This window comes from Macrotis lagotis, chromosome 8 (genome assembly GCF_037893015.1).
Source record: "Macrotis lagotis isolate mMagLag1 chromosome 8, bilby.v1.9.chrom.fasta, whole genome shotgun sequence".
Classification (NCBI taxonomy): domain Eukaryota; kingdom Metazoa; phylum Chordata; class Mammalia; order Peramelemorphia; family Peramelidae; genus Macrotis; species Macrotis lagotis.
Genome location: NC_133665.1, coordinates 26,842,820 through 26,865,083, shown reverse-complemented (window position 1 = coordinate 26,865,083; position 22,264 = coordinate 26,842,820). Strand labels below are relative to the sequence as shown.

General features: G+C 39.8%; 1 protein-coding gene and 1 long non-coding RNA gene across 4 annotated transcripts in view; one reads left to right on the top strand and one right to left on the bottom strand.

The window, feature by feature from the left end:
* Window positions 1-1,166: 1,166 nt before the first annotated feature.
* The window catches only part of LOC141495351 (uncharacterized), a 66,660-nt gene continuing 45,562 nt past the window's right edge, over window positions 1,167-22,264 (top strand). For all 3 annotated transcript variants that reach the window (XR_012470746.1, XR_012470745.1, XR_012470747.1), the window contains exon 1: window positions 1,167-2,505. This is a non-coding gene — a long non-coding RNA (uncharacterized LOC141495351). The remainder of the gene's footprint in view (window positions 2,506-22,264) is intronic.
* CCL21 (C-C motif chemokine ligand 21) lies at window positions 17,124-18,613 on the bottom strand. The gene is made up of 4 exons (XM_074196557.1): window positions 18,432-18,613; window positions 18,017-18,137; window positions 17,652-17,840; window positions 17,124-17,530 (listed from the first exon to the last, which is right to left on the bottom strand). The coding sequence occupies exons 1-4, from the start codon at window positions 18,490-18,492 to the stop codon at window positions 17,488-17,490; spliced, it is 414 nt and encodes a 137-aa protein (XP_074052658.1). The 5' UTR covers window positions 18,493-18,613; the 3' UTR covers window positions 17,124-17,487.

Sequence of the window (22,264 nt, the reverse complement as noted above, 5' to 3'; positions counted from 1 at the left end):
TTATAAGTTAACAGATAACTAAAGAAATGATGCAAAAATCTGAATCCAGTGTTATAGGTAGGCTCACAGAATTAGACCCAAATAAGCAAATTTTAAAAATTAAAAATAGTATACTTTGGTCTACAGTTTCAATAGTTCCTTTTTTGGAAGTAGATGGTATTTTCTGTCACAAATCCTTTAGAATTGTCTTTGATTATTTTACTACTGAGAAGAGCAATCCCATCATAGTTGATCATCATACAATGTTGTTGAAGTGAACAGTATTCTTCTGGTTCTGCTCATTTCACTCAGCATCAGTTCATGCAAGGCTTTCCAGGCTTTTCTGAAGTCCAATCAACAAACTATGCCTCTTGCTATTCCTGATACAAGATACTCAATTTTCTTTTTCTACACTTTTGGTAGAATGTGGCAAATGGGGAAGGTAGGATAGTTCATTGAAGAAGGGAGTATTATCTATAGGGGAGAGCTTGTTGGTGGTGGTGGAAGAGGAGATGGGATCATGCCTCTTAAAAGAGACTATAAGATATTCACTGTGCAGAGAGGGAAGACCCCAGAAAAATTGTCTGTACTTCTCTTGTAGACATCTTATCTTGATTCCACTTGTCCCCCCATTCAGGGGACAGAAGTTGCTCAGGACTGGGATTGAAGGAGAAGGCAGGTCCATGTTTATGGGTTTTAGGGACTTTTCAGAAGTTCTCTTTAACTCTGTTTTCCCCAGTTCAGCAGGGAGCAACTCAATCTCTACATTTTTTTATTAGCTTTCTCACATATCTGGAATGCACTTCCTCCTTATCTCTGCTTCTTGGAATTCTTTATTTCCTTCAACTCTATTCAAAACACCACCTTGGGGAGAGTGCTGGACTTGGATTAGTAAAACCTTACTGAGAATCCTGCCCTAGTCATTTACTTGGTGATACTGGGTAGGTTATCTAATCTATCTTCATCTCAGTATCTATTTTTTGTGAGGATCAAAAGGGACAACATGTATAAAGCACTTTTACCACTTTTAAACATACTATATGAATGTTATTATTAAAAACCTATTATTAAATATATCAATATTAACTATTATTGAATATATGAATATATATATGCTAGCTATTATTATTATTGGAAGTCTTTTCTGATTCTCCTAGCTACCAGCACCTTCTGTCTCTCAGTTTAGCCTCTTTTTATTTTGTAAATTCTTATGTTGTCCCTTGCTATAGAATGTTAGGTCCTTAAGAACAGGGATTATTTTATTTTTATTTTTGCATCCCCAATACCTATTCCAATGCATGGATATATTGTTATTGGCTTTCTAGTAATCTTAAAATATTTTCAACATTGCTCAAGAGGACCTCACCCAGGCTAAAAAGACAAGGCAAGGCAAGAAATATTTATTTGTTAAATACTTACTATGGACCAGCATTGTGTTACTATCACTTATTTGGGTACATTGAGTTCTTTGGAAAAATAATATTTATCAGAAGGGAAGCTATTTCTTGGATTAGACAATGGTTGGGTAGCTGAGGGAATATAGGGAGCAAACCCCACTTAGCTGCCTTGAAACTCTAGTGTCTACCATGGAGCTTCTGGACACTTTCCACTGATTTTGAATGACTTTTTGTGGGGAGGGGAGTGTCACCCTCAGGTTACTACTTTAAGTAGTCACTCTGCTTCAAGCTGTGAAGGTATAATGAGTGCTTCCTGGGACCCAGAATAGACAGAACTTTGAATCATGAGCACTAAGAGTTTTTCATTTCAAAAGGAGGCTGATTCCTGGGTTTTTTCTACATGAATGTGTGTGGGGAAGTGAGGATGTGTATGTCTCATCATATTGGGAGCTATGTGACTGTAGGAGTTTCCTGATATTTTGAACCTATGCGTGTTGATAAGTGTATCCAGAGGGCCAAGTTGACTGCTCCATTGATAACAGTCAATAGAGGCACGTGACTGTGTGTTTGTGTCTGATTATGTATTTGTGTGGGTGAATGTATACAGCCCCAGAACCTTCCTGCAATGAATTTTTACTGAACCCTCATCTCTTGTAGGATACCAGGGGGTATCTTGAGATTTAGAGTAAAGGTGCCCCACCCTCCTTAAGGGGAAGCTAGGTGACACATTGGATAGAGTGCTGGATCTGGGGTCAGGAAGACCTGAGTTTAAACGCAGCCTCAAACATTTATTAGTTGTCTGATCTTGGGTAAGTCACTTAAACTGTTTGCCTCAGTTTCCCCATCTGTAAAATGAGTTGGAGAAGGAAATGGTAATTCACTCCAGTATGTTTGCCAAGAAAATCCCAGATAGGCTCACGAAGAGTAGGATATGACTGAACAACAATTACCCCTTCAAGGGAAAAAGAGGGTATTGGGAAACGTAATTGAGGGGGATTTCTAGTTGTAAGGTCACTATACATAAACACACCAGAACTAACTATTCAGTTCTTGAAGAATAATCTACGGACTCCGGAGCCTGGGGAAAGAGGATGGGAATTGACGGAACAGAGAGAAAATTACCGGCCGGGTGAGTGACTCAGTCTAAGCCTTGGAAAAGTCCCGATTCTTGGAATGCAGCCTTTTGCTCTTTCCACCTCCTTCCCACCCCCCACCCCCACCTCCGTTTCCCAAGGGACTTGTGTGTGTGTGTGTGTGGGGGGGGTGTAGTTGTGATCTACTCCCGAGGGTAGAAAGACAAGATACCTACGGACCCAGCGGTGGCCGCAGGAGGAGGGACTGAGGTAAGGGGGATAATGGGAAGGACTTTCAGGTGGTGAACCCGAGAGACCTAGGCTCTACTTGTGGGTCTTCTCAAACTTTGAAAATCGCGCCCTCCTGCGTTTAGAAATTGTGGTCCAGCCTAGGTCCAGTGGCTTTGAGACTTAACTGGAACGTTGATTGACTTGGTTTATCATGGGTCAGGGAAAGCAGATTTTTCTGTCATTGAAAATAAAAAAACCTCATCACATTTAGGAAAAAAAAATTTCTTGCACGCCACTGGGTTGCATTAGAGATAACGGTATATTTATCCTTTCCCTCCTTCTGACTAGGGTAGGGGCTGAGGGAGAGGGTGTAAAGGGGGGAAAGAATGGGGGAGAAATCTCATCCCCTCTTGGGGATGAAAAGTTGGACAATGAATAGGTGGGCTGCTCCTGAACTCTCCCCACTTATCTTCATTTACCTGTCAGTAATAACTTACATTTATATGGGGCTTCCAGGGTTTTCTCAGGACAAACCTGTTAGGTAAGTCTCTTTAACAGATGAGAAAATTTAGGCTCAGAGTGGGAAAGTGCTTTTGTCCAAGGTCATGCAACTAATAAATATGAGCAGCATTCCAAGGACATTCTGTTTTCCACTATATTACACTGGCTGACCCTAAACTTTCAATCCTCCCCTCATCCCCTCTCCCATTTCCTATTTCCAGAAAGAAGAGAAGAGAATGCCTAATCTGAAGCCTTGAACATTTATTTATCCCCCCTAACAAGATCTGTCTTTTCTTCTTTCATCTCTAAATGCAATGACTCCTATAAGGTCTCTCTCTCTCTCTCTCTCTCTCTCTCTCTCTCTCTCTCTGCGTGTATGTGAAGGGGTGAGAATAGAGGGAGGAAACTCAATAGGATTTTATGGTGAATTAGGGGAAGGAAATGTGATTGGTTATAAGTAGAATAAACTCAATGAAGGAAGATCATTTCCTTAACTTATTTTATATAATTTCTTAACATCTCTGGGCCTTAACTTTTTCAGATTGGGAATGTTCAGTAGTGGGGGTCATAACATCAGTGTTGTTTATTTATTAGTTTATTATATGGGCCTCAGTAGGCAAGAGCTTGAAAGGATATCAGGATTGAAGGAAGGTAAGACAACAATAAGCTTACTCACTTAATACACAATGCTTAGAATTTCCTCTTCCTGCCTGGTTCCTTCCTCCCTCCATCTCTCCCATGACTTGTGTTGCCCAACATCCTGGGACTTTGTACCTTTTTTGATTTCTTTCTTCAGTTCTAACTTTAAGTATATTCCACTTCCACCCCCTTCACCTTCCAAATTAGGGATATTCAATGTAAATAAGTATGAATAAGTATTCTCTCAGTGAATTCTAGGAGTTTTAAAACTAGGAAACCTGATCTGTTTTCTTATCAATTTCAGTTCCCAATTTGGCATTAAAGATCTTTGCAACTGAAAAATTATTATGTGGTAACTCAGCATCCAGCCTTGGATAAGGAAAAGGAGAAAATTTTTCCTAATACTTAAATGTCCAAATGAGATTTATTTAAGAATGTTCTTTCTGCATACCTGACTGAAGCCTCAGTAAGGTTGGAGGTGGGATGAAGGGGGTCCCTGAAGTCTGGGTACAGCTTGAGATGAGGATATGGCAAATCCAGAGATAGCTTCCTGATTTTTCCTTTTTGAACAGGTGAAATTATAACTGAAGATATTAGGAATGCTTCCTTCTTTTCAGGGATTCCAGGTTGGCAATTAGTAGGGAGCTAGATGTTATCTATTACTTCTGTTTTGAGACTTAAACTTTGTACTCTTTGAATAAAGCAACAACTTAAGAAGCATGAGAATATGCAATTGAAAGGTTACCTGGCATACCAATGGCTGGCTCAAAGGATGTTGTAGAGGATTTTATTTCTGATTTATTTGAGCCCAAGTGGAGACTGATCTAAGAAAGTATAGTTGGGAAAGGAGAAGACTTCAGATAATTTGGGGGTCACAAGTAAAAGAAATGAAGAAACAATTAAAATCTATTTAAATAAAATTCTAGTACACAATGCCCTAATAAGATGAGAAAGTCTTAATTATTGGATTAGCAATTGGATATAAAATGCATATTGATATATGCAGCAATATCTTTTCTAGCAAACAATTTCAGTTCATTTATAATCTCCACTTGGAATTACAAAAATCTAAGGAGTAGGGGCAGCTAGGTGGCACAGTAGATAGAGCACCAGCCCAGGAGTCAAGATGACCTGAGTTCAAATCTGGTCTCAGACACTTAATAATTACCTAACTGTGTGACCTTGGGCAAGTCACTTAACTATTAACAAAAACTAAAAAAAAATCTAAGGAGTATGCACAAAATGAGAAAATTCATAGAAATTCATAGAAATTTCATAGAAAATTCATAGAAAGTGCAACATGGACACTGAAATAAAACTTGGTAACCATAGTTTAATGTACCATACAATCAACATGCTTACCCTATTCCCTTCCATCTCCTTCCTTTTTGTTATTAATGTAAAAAAACCCATTTGTCCAAAATGAGAATTAAAAAAGTAAAATAAAATAAAAAAAATCACAAAAATCACAATAAAATTTGTGAATACCATAAAGAGAATTTCAGCTTTACAATTAAAATCTTGTTCTAAGAAAGCCAAATTTAAGTGAAATTGATCCTTTGGGGTAAAATATTCATAAAATTCTGAGTACACATGATTAAATTTTTTGGAATGTCTAGAATATTTAGATTTTTCATTCTTTCTATTTTTAAAAGGGCTTTCAAAATAAATCTACAAGTCATTGAGACACATAAAAAGAGTGCAGATCAAAAGCTGAAAGTAGTCGCTTTCTTGTTTGCATTAATTAATAAGTTAAGATCTCAGCATCACTTATATGTGTGCTAAAATTGTTTTGATTGTTTTTCATGTTTTGACAGGCTTGCCCATGAAATCACTAACAAATCAATCAGAATATACCTGCCTCAAAACCATTTGAGCCTTTGCTCCCATCCTAGCATTAAGGCCTGAAAAATCTGTAATAACTTGATACTTGACATTTTTGCCAGTCATGTGGAATGCATAGGGCTCAGTAAACCTGATTTTCTTTCTTTCTTTTTTTTTTTTTGCCAGAAACCTCTTTATTATGGAAGATCATAGCAATCACATATCAGAAATATGTCCTCTGCCCTTTTGGCTTCTTCTTCAAATTGAAGGTTGGAAGGCTCTTCCCAGAATCTTTGTTTAAGGATAGTGCCCAGGCCAGCCTCCTTTTATATCCCACTACTTTGGATTGCTTCATCTTAACTTCTGTCTCTCTCCTCAGCTTTTGTTTTTTTTTGTTTTTTTCTTTTTCTTTCATGTTTTCTTTTTCTTTTTTTTAAAATTTATTTTTTATTCTCATTTTGTACAACATTTTTTTACATCAATAAAATATTCTTGTTTACGAGTAAACAAAATACCCCTCCCACCCATGAATATAGACTTGCTTGGGCGAAAAAAGTAAAGGGGAGAGAAAAAAATTAAAATTAAAAAAATAATAGTAATAATTGTAGGTATGGCCAGGTGGCGCAATGGATGAAGCACCAGCCCTGGAGCCACGAGCACCCGAGTCCACATCCAGCCTCGTAAACCCAACAATCACCCAGCCGTGTGACATGCAAGCCACCCAATTCCCACTGCCCTGCAAAAACCAAAAAGAAGAAAAAAAAAAGAACCAAAATAAAATAAAATAGTAATAATAGTAGGGGTGGCTGGGTGGCAGACAGAGCCAGGAGCACCTGGGTCCGAATCCGGCCCCAGACACCCAATGATCACCCTGCTATGTGGCCCCAAGCAGGCCACCCAGCCCCACTTGCCCTGCACCCTCCCCCAAATAATAACAAAAAATGTGTTTTAGTCTTTGTTCCAACACCATCAACTCTGTGGTGAGTGGATCACATTCTTTATGATAAGTCCATCACAAAAGTTATTTCCATATTTTTCCACCATTGCCATTGCTGATCGCAACTCCCTCCTTTCTTATTTCTCCACTACCATGTACTCTATTTTCTCTCTCCTTTCACTCTGACTCTGCTGTAGGGTCGCTGAGTGGCGCAGCAGACAGATCCCTGGTCCTGGGGCCAAGAAGCCCTGAGCCCCCATACCACCCCTTAGGCCCAGAATCCACCTGGCCCTATGGTCCTGGGCAGGCCATCCAATCCCAGCTCCTTGCAAGAAGTAAAAAAGAAATTGCGTTATATCTGACCACTTCCCCTCCCCCCCCATGGTCCATCCTCTCCTCCTTTATTCACATCCCCACCCCTTTCCCCTGCTCCCCCCCTTCCTTCTTACTCCAGATGTCTATACCCCATGAAGTATATATGCTGTTTCCTCTCCTAGCTACCTTCCCTCATTCCCCCTTGCCTCCCCCCTTCCATATCATTGCAATAGCTCATTGTGATAAAAAAATCTTATTATGTGAAATATCTTGGCCTATGCCCCCTCTCCTTTTTCTTTCTCCCATTAAATTCCCCTTTTTTTCTATTGACTCCATTTTTACACCGTATTTTATCTTCAAATTCAGCTTTCTCCTGTGTTTCAACTATAAAAGCTCCCTCTACCTGCTCTATTAACTGAGAAGGTTCATGTGAGTATTATCAGTGTCATTTTGCTATACAGGAATACATGTAGTTCATCCTCATTAAGTCCCTCATATTTTCCCCCTCTCCTCCAATTTCCATGCTTCCCCTGAGTCCTGTATCTGAAGATCAAACCTTCTGTTCAGCTCTGGCCATTCCAAAAGGAACATTTGAAATTCCCCTGGTTCATTGAAAGTTCATCTTTTTCCCTGGAAGAGGACATTCAGCCTTGCTGGGTAGTTCATTCTTGGCTGCATTCTAAGCTCTTTTGCCTTCCCATATATTGTATTCCAAGCCCTACAAGCTTCCAATGTAGTTGCTGCTAAGTCCTGTGTGATCCTGACTGCAGCTCCACCATATTTGAACTGTGTTCTTCTGGCTTCTTGCAATATTTTCTCTTTGACTTGGGAGTTCTGGAACTTGGCTATAATATTCCTAGGGGTTGGTTTTTTTGGGATCTCTTTCTCGGGGGGATCTGTGGATTCTCTCCATTTCTATTTTGCCCTCTGCTTCTAGAATATCAGTGCAATTTTCCTGTAGTAATTCTTTGAAAATGATGTCAAGGCTCTTTTCCTGATCATGACTTTCAGGTATTCCAATAATTTTTAAATTATCTTTCCTAAGTCTGTTTTCCATATCAGTTGTTTTTTCAATGAGATATTTCACATTTTCTTCTAATTTTTCATTTTTTTGGTTTTGAAATATTGATTCCTGATTTCTGGTAAATTCATCAATTTCCCTAATTCTATTCTTTGTCTGAAGGATTTGTTCTCCTCAGAGGGTTTTCTTATCTCTTTTTCCATCTGGCCAATTTTGCTTTTTAAAGCATTCTTCTCCTTAATAACTTTTTGAATTGTTTTATCCATTTGACCTAAGCTGGCTAGCATGCTATTTTCTTCAGCATTTTTTTGGATTTCCTTGACTAAGGTGCTGACTTCATTTTCATGTTTTTCCTGCATCTCTCTCCTTTCTTTTCCCAGTTTTTCTTCCAACTCCCTCATTTGATTTTCAAAGTCTTTTTTGAGCTCTGTCATAGCCTGAACCCAATTTCTGTTTTTCTTGGAGTCTTTAGATGCAAGAGCTTGTGCTTCCTCATCTTCAGACTGAGTATTTTGATCCTTCTTGGGCTCATTTGCAAAATATTTCTCAGTAGTCTTCCTTTTGTCTCTCTGCTTGCTCTTTTTCCCAGCCTAAGCCTGTTTTTGGGGTGCTTCCTGATCTTTTGGGACACTCCCACAAGGGTCTCAGTGTGTGAGGTTCTGTCCTCCCTCCTGGTCTGTGAATGACCATAAGCGCCCCCCCTCTGCCACGGGGCTGAGGTGGGGGGGCCTTGCTGTTCTATGGGGGGGGCCTAGACTGTGATCAGGATCTGAATGTGGTCAGAGCCCCAGAGTCCTGTTCCATAGGCAGAGGACAGAGCTCCACAGTCTCTCTTCACTCCCCTCTCCCTCAGCTCAATGGGCTCATGCCCTGGAGGCTCCTGCTTACCAGCTCTGCCTGCTTCTGTTTCTGGATCTGGGCTGCCAAAAGACCAAGCTGCTGGCTGTGTGCCCTGAGGGCTGGGCTCCAAGTGCTTGCTCTGGCAGAGGTCCCCTGCTGTTCCCCCACTTTGTGTCTGGTGCTCCCTGGGGTGCAGCTCAGGAGACTCCCCTGCTGCTGTGAGCTGGAGCTCCCAGTGCCCTGGGGCTGCCTCCGGGAGGCTGAAGTTCTTTCGCTGTGGTGGGCCACCCCTCTTGCAGGCCGCCCCTCCAACCCTGGGGAGTAGAGCCTTTCTGCTCTTTTCCAGGTTACCTTGAGTAGGAGAACTGCCTCACTGGGTCCCTTTGTGGGTTCTGTCTCTCGAAAGTTTAGTTAGAGTACTTAGTTTCAAGTTTTATCAGAGAGTGCCTAAGACTGGATCCCTTCTTGTTGCCATCTTGGCTCTGCCCCTATTTCATTGAACCTGATTTTCTTAAAGAAAAGAAATAATCACTTGACCTCAGAGATGAAGAGAGAAGAGCCATGTCTTAGAGGAACAAACCTGGACCACACAATCTACTCCTACTATTCAGGTTTGACTCTAAAAATCTCAAATGCAAAATCCCTTTTTAGAGAGTTTTCAACCTTAGGGTGTACCATCATTCTGGAATGCCTTATAAGTCCTTTGGGGGAAGGGGTAGTTAGCAGAATGTTGGATTGGATTGTTGTTTCATTCAGTTATGTCTAATTTTTGTAATGGATATAATTGTCCATGAGGTTTTCTGGGCAAAGATGCCAGAGTGGTTTGTCATTTCCTTCTCTGGTTTATTTTACAGATGAGGAACCTGAGGCAAATAGGGTTAAGTGACTTGCCCAGGGTGATATAGCTAGTAAGCATTTGAAGTTGGATTTGAACTCAGAACTTTCTGGTTTCAGGTCCAGAACTCTATCCACTAAGCCACCTAGCTGCCTATCACCAGAAAGTATAAGCCAATTCTCTAGTGACCTGAAATATCTTTCCCTTTTGTTGGGGAAAAGATGCTTTTCACTTTAGGGAGGAGCTTTACTCACAGTCTAGCTTTATAAATCTGTAGGACTATCCAACAGGATAGTGTCTAGGAAGAGATGGCAGTCACTGGAGAGGGAAGGAGAACTATCTTACCTATTTGTTGACTAGAGTGAAAATTTTGATATTCTTAATGGAGAGGGCCTGGGTATGTGCAAAGTAAATCAGATATTGCTATTTCTAGAGCAAGTTTTTGGCAGAGATTTGAGCCAAAGAGTGATCTTGAGAATTTCTCTAATTTTGGCCTTGGGATTTTGGGATTTTGGGCCATGGGTCAAATATGAAATCACTACACAAAGTAATTAAGGAAAGTTTAGTTGAATGGGAGTGGGAATGGGACCTGACAAAGCATATTTGTTGAAATTTTTTGTGCCCTGGGGAAAAGTCCTAGGTGTGCTACCTTAGTTATAGCTCTGGTGGAAAGTACATTAGATATTCCTGTGTTCAGATTCTTTTGATGTTAACTTAGTTAACTATTACCTCTGGGTAAATGGTTTAATCTGTTTATGAAGGAAAATAATGTGTGATGATCCTGGAGAAATAAATGAAGAGAGAAATCATGAAAGACAATGGGATCGTGCCCCGAGATTGAACTGTTTAAGGAATAACAACTCAATATTTTGATAAATATTATGTAATTTTTGTGGGTACTCAATCTACTGGTGAAGATCATAACTTACCCATGCTTTATCATGTTATATAAATCTTATCCATATCTTCCTATAAATTTGACCCAGGGTTCTAGGGACTTTCCTGTAGATTTCTTGATATTGGATGAATACCAATGAAGCAATGGACATTCAGATTGTCCATTCGTTGTCCATCATTTTACATGACCATTTCTGATTTCACATCAATGTGATATTAATAGCAGACATTTATGACTTGTTCAATTATTTATAAAACTCTATTTTTGGAGATTGTTTCATTTGGTCCTTCCAATATCCCTCCTAGGTAGGCAGCAAAATGTCATTAGTTCTATTTGGGTGAAAAAACTGAGGTTTAGAGAGTCAAAGACCTCTGTTCTTCTGATTCCAAATTTAGTTCTTTTTATTGCTCCACAATCTGTTGAATTGTGTAAGGTGAAAGCTGACACTGTGACCTGGAGTTCTTGTCAACCTCTGTTTTCCCTTTTTCTTTTAAGTCTATCTCCCATGCCACTTGCTTCATAAAACCTTCCCTAATTCCATGTAGACCCTTTCTTCCCTTGAACCACATATAGATTTATAAGCTAGTCCAACTCAAGAGCAACTTTTGGGGAAGCTTTTATCCTAAGAATAGTGCAGGAGTGGGTATAAATAGAGGAAGGAAACCTCCTTCCTTGGTGAGCTCATTCCTAAAGACCACCTATGGATACCTGGGCTAATGGCAAAGGTGGATCAGTAAGAAAATCCTCAACTGGAGCATCTTGGAAAGCTTGGCACAGACAGAACTGGACACAGACATATTTAGCACTTGGGAAGCTACCAATAAAGATACAGACTTGAGGCATGGATATGGAGAAGGCTACAGTTAGTTGCATCAGTAATCACCCAATCTCCCATGTTTGAAACTGTGGGATTAACTTTTATTTCTTTCAACTCCTCTTCCTCTCACATTATAATCAGTTACTAGGTCCTATCATTTCTACTTTAGTAAAAGGTTTTTATATACATCCTCCTTTCTCTATTCTCAGGCCTACCATACTAGAATGGTATAGTAGCCAGGATGCTGGTCTTGGAGATATATAAGTTTAGAACTAGGAGGACCCTAGAAGTCATTGAATCCAAGCCCCAGATTTTACAAATAAGAAAACCAAGGGACAATTAACACTGGTCCTGGAGTCAGGAGGACTTGAGTTCAAATTTGATCTCAGATACACTAGCCATGTGACCCTGGACCAGCCTCAAAAAGAAAAAGAAAGAAAGAAAGAAAATAAAATTCAGGTCCAGGGGGGGATAAATGATTTGTCCAGAGTCATGCGGCTAGTCAGTATCTGAGGCAGAATTCAAACACAGTTCTTTATGATCCCAAATTCACTGCTCTATCTACTATAATATGATGATTGGGTCAGTAAGTCAAAAAAAGAATTCATTTCATATTTACTATATTTCAAGTGAGAAGTAAGGCAAAAACAATATTTTTTTCTCCAGGATCTCACATTCTAATAGAAGGAATTAATATGTAATGATTATGTACATATAAAAATATACACTATAAATAAAAGCAACTTTCAGAGAAAAGGTACTTGTAGGATTTTAGGTGTGTTAGGGGGGTGGGTACAAAAAGGAATACCAGGAAAGACCTTTTAACCATGGGATTCAAGTTGAATTTTATAATATTTTATTTTTTCCTACATGTAAAGACAATTTTCAACATTTATTTTTTAAAGGTTTTTGCAAGACAATGGAGTTAAATGACTTTCCCAAGGCCACACAGCCAGGTAATTATTAAATGTCTGAGGCCAGATTTGAACCCAGGTACTCCTGACTCCAGGGCCAGTGCTTTATCCACTGTGCCAACTAGCCACCCCCAACATTCATTTTTGAAAGATTTGAAAGTTCCAAATTTTTCTCCCTCCCTCTTTTTCTCACTTCCCAAGATGGCAAGCAACCTGATAGAGGTTATGCCTGTACAATAATATAAACATTTTCCCACATTAGTCATATTATGAAAGGAGAGAATAGAAGGAAAAAATAAAACACAAAAAATTTTTTTAAAATTGAAAATAGTCTGCTTTGATCTACTTTCAGACTACATTCTTTCTGTGGATGTGGATGGCATCTCTCCCTATCATTTCCCCAGCTATGCCCATATAGAGCATAGTGGATTTCTTGTCACCTATAGCCTTAGGCAATCTGGGATAGAATTTTCTTCTACTGAGACAGCAGTCAAGAGCTCCACTGTCACTGCCTGAAGGGTGGGGGAAATACAGGAGTCCAGGAATTACAGTGAGGAGAAACACACAACTTCATTGAGAACTTTGACCCAGGTATCCTTGTTCCCCTCTGCTCCAGAAGTAGAAAATTAGTGAGAGGGTTGGAAGATGTTCTGAGGGATAGCCCTTGTTAGTTTGGAAGGTTTCCTTTCTCCTAGGGACCTCCCTTCTATTAAGACAGATGCTTTCCTTCTTTTCTTTTCTTTTCTTTTCTTTTCTTTTCTTTTCTTTTCTTTTCTTTTCTTTTCTTTTCTTTTCTTTTCTTTTCTTTTCTTTTCGCAAGGCAATGGGGTTAAGTGACTGCCCAAGATCACACAGCTAGGTAATTATTAAGTATCTGAGGCCAGATTTGAACTCAGGTACTCCTGACTCCAGGGCCGGTGCTCTATCCACTGCACAATCTAGCCACCCCCTTTCCTCCTTTTCTATCCTCCCTAGATCCCTAATTTAATTTCATGGATTACTGAAACGCTTTATGTTGTTCATTCAGTTCCTTGGGTATGTAGGGCTGCAGATGATGAGGACCAGGAAGGTCAACATAAGATTCAGCACCATGGAAGACTAGGACCAAGTTTGGATCTGGGAATGCAAAGCTGGAGGAAGAGTTCAGGAGACTGAGAGCCAGATGCTGGGTGTTGGAGGTAGAAATAGGAGACTGAGTTTATGGATTCCCTATTTATGAGATCTCATCACTTTCACTTTCCCCTTGGTACCCAGCCCTTTCTGTCCCCAGTTGTCCAGAGAAAGATGGGGTTCTCCCTTCCCTTTTTCTTGAAGGCTGATCCTTGTTTCATCTTTTGGAATTGTCTTGGATAATTGTATTGCTATGTCAACAGCTAGAAGAGTAAAAGTCTATCATAACTGAACATTATACAGTGTTGCTGTTACTGTGTATAATATTCTCCTGATTCTGCTCACTTCACTCAGCATCAATTCATTTAAGTCTTTCTTTTCTGAAATCCTTTAGTTGAATTTTAAAACAAGATGAAAGGAGATGAAAAGTGAGAAGGGAAAGCATTTTAGGTTTAGTAATGTGTATTCTTCTGTGTATACTTTCTCTGATTTTTGCTTCACTATGGAATTGAATAAATGGATTTTTTTTGCTAATTCTACATGTGTTCAATGTGGAACTGGTATTTGGTGGAACTTCAAAGGGAAAAAAAGGAAAGAAGTTCAGTCTTAGGTGCAGGAATGAAAAGAGGAGAAGGAGGTGCACACTGCTCTTGTGATGGTAGGTTTATATATGGATAAAATTTACTGGATCTAGGACCCTTCAAGAAGTAGAATGGGCTTAAAATTGAAACGGCTCTGGAGATTGTACAGGAGATGAAAGTGAGGAGGGGAAAGCTTTCTAGGTTTAGTTGTGTATATTCTTCTATGTATCTTCTTCTATTTTATTTTATTTTTTTGCTATGGAATTGGATAAATAGAGTTTTGTTTTTTTTTTTTGCTAATTTCTACATGTGCTCAATGTGGAACTGGCTTGTAGAGGAACAGAAATCAAGCTTTAGATAGAAATCTTGGATTCCTGCTTCTGCCATGAATAAAATAGTGATTGAAAGCTTGACCCTGAAAATCAAACCCCTAGACTAACAATATGTAAGGAGTATATAGATGTAATATCTCTTTTTTTCCCTGAAGATGACAAGGTGACAGTCACTGAACAGACTCAGAGTCAGGGGATGGATGTGTATGTAGAATAGCAAATAGCCCAGTGTGTAACTATACCATGAACTAAACTGTAAGAATACTAGAAAGGTAGGAAGGTTATAAATATAACCTTGTAAATATAACATAAAAAGGACTTTAAATGCCAGAGAGAGAATTTTGTATTTAGTCCTAGATGTAACAAGAAGCTCCTGGAATTTATTGATTGGGGGATTATATTGACATAGGCAGCACTTGGGAAGATTGTTTTAACAGATAAGTAGATGATGAATTGGAAAGGGAAGAGATTTGAGATAGGGAGATCAATTAGAAGGCTATTATAATAGTCCAGGAGGGAGGTGATGAGGTTCTGTACTAAGGTGGTGGTTATGTGAATGAAGAGATAATATGAAGGTAAAAATAATAAGATGGGAGAGTGGATTTGATGCATAGATTGAGTTTGAGTGAGAAATAGGAAAATTGTAAAAAGAGAAGAGTTTGTGGGGAAAGATAATTAGTTTTATTTTGGACATGTTGAGTTTTAGATGATTATAGAATGACTAATTTACTATAGCTAAAAGATATTTTGATGTGTTTTTGTAGGGCTAGATATGTAAATCTGGGAATCATCTGCATAGAAAAAAATAATTGAATCCTTGGAAACTGATTAATTCATCCTGTGAAATACTATAAAGGCAAAACAGAATAGCGTGCAGGACAGAATTTTAAGGATCAACCAGTATTAGTGGCATATGAAATGGATGATGATATAGAAAAGGAGACTGAGAAGGAGAAGGCAGACACACTGAAGGAGAACCAGAAGTCAGACAGACTGAAGTCAGAGAGACGGAAGAAGCCAGTGTTGGAGGGAGAAAATGATGAATAGAATCAAAAGCTGCAGAGACATCAAGAAGGATGAGAATTGAAAAAAAAGACATTAGACTTGGCAACTAAGAGACCACTGATAACTTTGGAATATGAAATTTCAATTCAATAATGAGGTCAGAAGCAGGGGGTTTAGGCAAGATTTGAGTCTAAATCTTCCTTACTTTGAGAACATTGCTTAATAGCCTGTTGCCTGGGTTCACTTAGATCTCCAAGCTGTTCCATCATGAACAAGTCACTTAAACTCATGGATCATTATTCTTCTCATCTGTAAAATAGTGGTAGTGGTGAAGATTAGGGATTAATAATTCTTACATTTCCCATCTAACTGGGAACTAACTGTCCTGGTAGGACAGTACTAAAATGTGAGTTATTATTATTGCAGTTCCTTGTTACCCCTTGCCTAAACTACTGTGATATCAGTTGATAGTTTATTTCTTATTTCTTATTATTTGTGTTTTTGGGGAGTTAAATGTCATTTTATTTTATTTTTTCAATTACATGCAAAGGTAGTTTTCAACATTCATCTTTTTGCAAGCTTTTGAATTCCACATTTTTCTCTATCCCTCCCCCTTTCCCCAAGACATTGAGTCATCTGATATAGGTTATACACCTGAAAGTTATTCTTACTGCCATTCTCTTCCCTATCCAATCTATTCTTTCTATGGAGACCTGGTCATGTCATGTGTCTCTTCATGTCAAAAATCTTTGGTAGCTCTTTCTTGCCTGTCATATAAAGTCCAAATTCTTTGGACTTATCTTTTCAGCCCTTTCTTGTGCACCACTAACTCTGCTGCTCCAGTCAAATTGAACTTGTCCCTAGGGAGTCATATTGCACTTACATGCTACCATTCCTTTGCCTATATTGTTTTTTATGTCTGGATTATCTTCCTGGCTCTTTTGAATGCCAACCTATCCTTTAAAAGCTCTTCCTGAGCTGTCTCCTTTTCAAGGCCTTTCCTGATCCCACACAGGCAATAAGACACTTTATTTTTTCTCCCTTTGTTTTTTTCTTTTTATTTCCATTGGGGTGTGTGTGTGTGGGGGAGCAGCTCTATTCTGCTCCTCTCCCTTTCAGTCCCCCACCTAATGGAAAAGAAAGAAAAATAAAACTCCTGAAACAAATATAAAAGTAATCCTCACAAACTAGTCTTATTCTGCATCCCAAGTCCTTCAACTCTCTATTTAGGAGGTGGAAAGCATGTTTCACCACTGGTCCTTTTGGAACTTTGACTTATGCAAATCTCATACTTTTCTGCTTCACTCAATACATTTTATGTTATTATTATATGTTATTAATATGTCATAGGCTGCTACTGGATCATAAACTCCATGTGGCAGTTGTCTTTTTTTTGTATTTTCTTTTTCCCAATTATATGTAAAGATAATTTTCAACATTCATTTTTGCAAGATTTTGAGTGCCAAATTTTTCTCCCTCCCTAAAATAGCAAATAATTTGTTATAGGTTATATGTGTACAATCATATTAAATATGTTTCCATATTAGAGGGACTATTGTCTTATTTACACTTTGTATCTTTTTCAAGCTTCAACCTTAATTCAGTATAGAATAATCAGCTAATCTAGGTCAAATTGAATTGACATCACCCCACCCTATGTACTCTAGGCAAAATGTGAGTTTTTCTTAGCACATGTGCATGCAGAGAAAGATAAGACTTGCACACACATATATACCTACACATACAGATACCTATTGGTTTCATATCATATGTGTATATACTTGCATTCATATATGATATATATATATATATGTATTTTATAATCACATATAGCAACACGCTCGCAAGATATAGGGGAGACGGCAGAAGCTAGGGATTCAGACATTTTATTGAGTCTAGATACAAAAAGTATTTACAATGGGGGAAGGAGGGGAGAAGGACATGTCAGTCTTGATTCCCACAGGGTAGACTTAAGGGGAAAGGGCCAGCATAGGCCTAGAGACCAGAGCCAAGTCCCAGGGGAGGGACTGGGGAAACCTTTCCCAGAAAGGGCTGGGTCAATCCCTTGTCCCCCCTACCTCGCTCTGGGAAATCTTGCAGTGTCTCTGTGGTTCTAGGCCCTAGAGGCCCTGGGAAGATGGAAAATCAAAGTATAAAAAAGAGGGTGTCTCTGGGGTGAGCTAGGCAGTCAGGCATGACCAGAATTTTATGGCTCAGAGCCTGGGAGGAGGGGACCAATCACTCAGTAGCAGGTCTTTTGGAGACTGTGGTCTGCTCAGTCCTGGGAAAGGGAAAAATAGAGAGGAAAAAGGTAAAGGGAACCTGGACTACAGCTCCTCTCCATACAACCCCCTCCCTCCATTCTGAACCCCTCTGCCTCCATCTGAAGCCCTCTCTTTCACCTCTTGCAGCCCCTGGTCTCTCGGCCCTTCCTGCCTGACTTGGTAGTTCCCTTATCCTTTTTGCAGTTCCGGGGTTTGGATTTTGGAAGGGTTCCCCCATGCTTGTCAAGCCACTTCACCAGGTCTTGCACCCATTTTGTTGAAGGATCAGCACATAGATCTGCCTGTGAGTTTTTCCGAGGAGTAAATCTGTAAGGATCATATTAAACAGAGATGAGCCCAGATCCCAGCTTATGATCTCCTCACCCACCCACCAAATATAGTTTCTCCCTCCAGTCATGTCTAAGGGATTTGCCCAGTCTAGACTCTCAAACTTCTTCCTCTGATCCCTCTCCCCACAGATATTTCCCCAGGTGTGCCCTCACATTATGGCTGGGATGGAGCAGCCTTGACTGATTTCTTGCCGCCTGTAGCTTCGGACGATTGAGGATGGAATTTTCTTCTGACTGTACTTGAGACAGCAGTCAAGAGCTCCACTGTCACTACCTGAAGCATGGGGGAAATTCAAGAGTCCAGGAATTGGGGTAGAGAAGTCACACACCAACCTGGCTGAGAATTTGAATCCAAGCATCCTTATTCCTCTTTGCTCCAAAAGTATATAGTCAATGAGAGGGTTGGGAGATTCTCTGAGTGATAACCCTTGCCAATCTAGAAAGTTCCCTCCCTTTTTGGGGAACCTCCTTTCAGTTAAGATCAATGCCCTCCTCTCTCCCATCCTCCCCAAGTCCCTCCTTTGACTTCAGGGGGCTGCTGAAACACTTTGTCTTGTTCAACCAGTACCTTGAGTGCCTGGATTGCAGACAGTGAGGACTAGGAAGGTCAGCATCAGAGCCAGCGCCATGGAGGACAAAGACCAGGATCTGGGATTGGAACGTGGAGAGGAGCTCAGGAGACTCAGAGTTAGATTCGGGCTGTTGGAAGTGGGAGTAGGAGGCTGAGTGTGTGGGCTGTGTAGACTCCCACTCCCTTTTTATGAGGTCTCATCACTTTCACTTCCCCCTTGGCACCCAGCCCTTCTGTCCTGGGCTGTCCAGAAAAAAGGATGGAGATCTCCCTTCCTTTTTCCTGGAAGAATGGTTACTGCCCCTACCCCTGCCTTGGCTCCCAGCCTCTCTTCTTCCCTTTCTATCTTGGATTGAAGGGGAGATGTGTGTGTGTGTGTGTGGGGATAAGCTTGGGAAGCCCTCCAGTATCCTGTAGGTGGGATGAGAGAAAAATGATAGAATTGTTGAAGTTTTTCTTTTTTTTGGTGGATAGAGGGAGAAATTTCTCATTTATTTGTCTCTTTCAAGTGCTTTGTTGCTCCATCTATCAGTGAGAGAAGCTTCTGATAAACACGACAGGCTAGGGGCTGAATAGGCTCCCCCTACCAAGGTAGTTATGGTATAAAAGAGAAACTGATGCTGAAACCAGAGGTATAAAAGTCCAATTATGGAATTTTAGATATAAAGATAGGCTTAAGAGGAAGATATTTCTTTTAAAAAATGTGAGTTTGACAAATATTAACAAACATAAAATTTTCATTTTTCAGGAAGAAGAGAAGATATGTTTGGGAATGACTGATTATCTCTTAGTTTAGCTCAGTAAAGAATTTGTTATATTTAACATGGTACTATCAATACTACCCTTCTTGTTGATATCCCTTTCTGAATTTCTTTCTCCTTATCTCTATGTATTTAGAGAAATGTTTCACTGATACTCTTTTTGAGGGGGGTCATCATAAACACTGCTCTCTTTCCCTACAGCAACTCTTACCCCATCCCCAAAAGTCCTTCTAATAATTAGTTATAGTCAAACAAGATAATGTTGGTCATGTCTGAAAATGTGCATCACATTCAATACCTCTAGTCCCTCACCTTTCTGCAAAGAGATAGGAAACATGCTTTATCATTGGCCTGAAGTTGTCCCTGGTCACTATGTGGAAAAATTCTTAAGTTTTTCAAGGTTGTTAGCCTTTACACTATTCAAATCATTGTATCAATTGTTTTCTTTGTTTTGTGCATTTCACTCTGCACCTGTTCATAAAAATCTTCCCAAGTTTCTCTGAGAAATCTGTTTTGAAAAGAGTTTGAGAATAGCTGTCTGATATCAATGAAATCTGAGGCCCAGGCCTAGGCTTTGTAAAGGAAATAAAGAAACAGGTGAATAAAATTTAGTCACAGCCTCCTAGGGACCCATAATCTAGCTAGGAAGAACAATGCTGGACAATATATGCACAGAGATACTCAGAGTCAATTAGTTTCTTTGTAAATGGAAAATTGGACTGGGGGGGGGTAATAGGGTGGCAGGGCAGTGGACTACATTTCAGGTGAGGAGAATGTTGAAGGTAACATGAGTAATAGGAGCAGAGGATAAATGAAGGAGAGGAGGACATTCAGACCACATAAGGAGGTTCCTATGAGGAACCATTTAGAGATTCAAATGCATATCAGATCCTTATTACTTCTTGCCTACATTCCTGCAATAATCTCCTAATTGGGTTCCCTGTTTCAAATCTTTTCTCTCTCTGTCTACCACACAATTACCAAAAGGATATTCCTAAAACAGATTTGACCATTGTGCTTTCTGTTCAGAAAACTCCAGTGGTTTCCTCATAACTCCAGGATAAGATTAAAAACTCTTCTGTTGTACATTCAAAGACCTTCACAGTTTGGCCCTGGGTTACCTTGTCTAATTAACCATACATTTCCTCTCCTTCTATGTCCCATGTTTCATCTATATTGACTTATTTGTTGTTCCTTACATATTCTACCTATTCTACATACCTTTGCCAGGCTTTCTTTCAGGTCTTGAATGTCCTCTCTACACATCTCTACCTCTTCCTTCCCTCCCTTTAAAGGTAGAATCAAGTGCCACTTCCTCTATGGAGCCTTTCCTTATCCATCCCTCCCCCAGTCACAGCTAATAGAAGCCCTAGAAGTTATTTTGAATTTACTTTAAATATGTATACCTCTTTGTGTATTGGTAATTTCCCCTGACAGGAGACAAATTCCTTAAAATCTGAAAATGAGTTTTGTCTTTTGATTTTGTGTAGCCACTAAAATAGGCATTTTATAAGTAATTGTCGATTGATGCAAGGAAGAAAGCCAGGTGATAGAAAGAATTAGACATTTCAGACAGGTGAGTCTGGTTACTGCACTGAGATGAATGAGAGAATAGGGATAGTTCTGGATTTTCTAGGCAGAACTGAGCACTGTGTAGGAGGAGAGCTGCCCCACATCATACCCCTTCTCTCAGCCCTCTGGTCACTAGCAGACTGTCTTTCCTTAGTGAAAGGGTAGAATGCCTAAAAAAAAAAAAAATTGAAGAAAAAGGGATTATTGGACATGAAAAAAGTTTTTGGGATGGGGAGGCATAGATGAGACAACTCTAGGCAGATCAGACAAATTCTGTTTGACTCCAGAAGTCAGAATCAGGAATGGTGAATGAGTCCCACAGAGGCTGATTTTTGCCTCCATGTCAGGAAAAACTTCCCAGCAGTTAGAGAGATCCAAGATTGAAATGGGCTGCTTCAGTAGGTAGCAAGTTTCTCATTACTGGGAGGTTTTCAGGTGATGGCAGGGATGTTATAAATGTTAGCTTTAGGTTGTTCCAGTGACTATTGGCCTCCCTTTTGCCTCTGAGATTTCTGATTTATGGAAGCACTGGGAGAGGGCTACCTGACCTTAGCCCCGCATATGGTCCATGAGGGAGACAAGATTGATTCTAGGATAGGAACTAAGCTTCCCATTCTTTCTATCCCTGAGAACAGAACTGATCTGAAAAGGAAATCTGGGGAAGACCCTAGAATGGAGAGGGGTCATGGGGAGATTTCCAGGCCAGGTGGTAGAAGACTAAGGTAGGGGTGAAGTGGATTAGGGTTCACTTTATGTGTGCAGAGTGACTTTCTAGTTTGGCACTGCCAGTGGAGCATGTATGGGAGAAGGCAGCCAAGGGGAGGAGGTTGAGTTAGAGTCTTGTCATTTTATTTTATTCTTTTTTTAATTGATATTTTATTTTATTTTTCCAATTACATGTTACATTCATCCACATGCATATTCATATTTTTAAGTTACATAGTTTCCTTCCATCCTCCCTCCCCCCACATGTGTGTGTTTAACATGTTTGCAGATTAGTTATTGTCTATATGAGGATTAAGATTAAAGGAAAAGAAAGAAAACATTGAGGTGGAAAAGAAATACATAAGACAAATTTTTAAAAAGTGAATATAGTTGTTCATTCAGATTTTGAAGGTTTGTTTTGTTTTTCTTCCTCTGGATGGCGATAGCATTGTCCATAGCTGGTCTCCTAGGGTTGTTCTAGCTCTCTGAACTGCTGAGAGGAACTGCACCCATCAGAGCCTCATCATTTTTTTTTTTTTGCAAGGCAATGGGGTTAAGTGGCTTGCCCAAGGCCACACAGCTAGGTAATTATTATGTGTCTGAGACCGGATTTGAACTCAGATCCTCCTGACTCCAGGGCCGGTGCTCTATCCACTGTGCCACCTAGCTGCTCTGAGCCTCCTCATTTTTGCAGCAAATCTGCATCTCCTTTTAGAATTCCTGGTCTTCAATGTTGTTCCATCTATCCCTTGACTTCTGGGTAGACCAGCCCCTTCTCAGAACAGTCTGTTT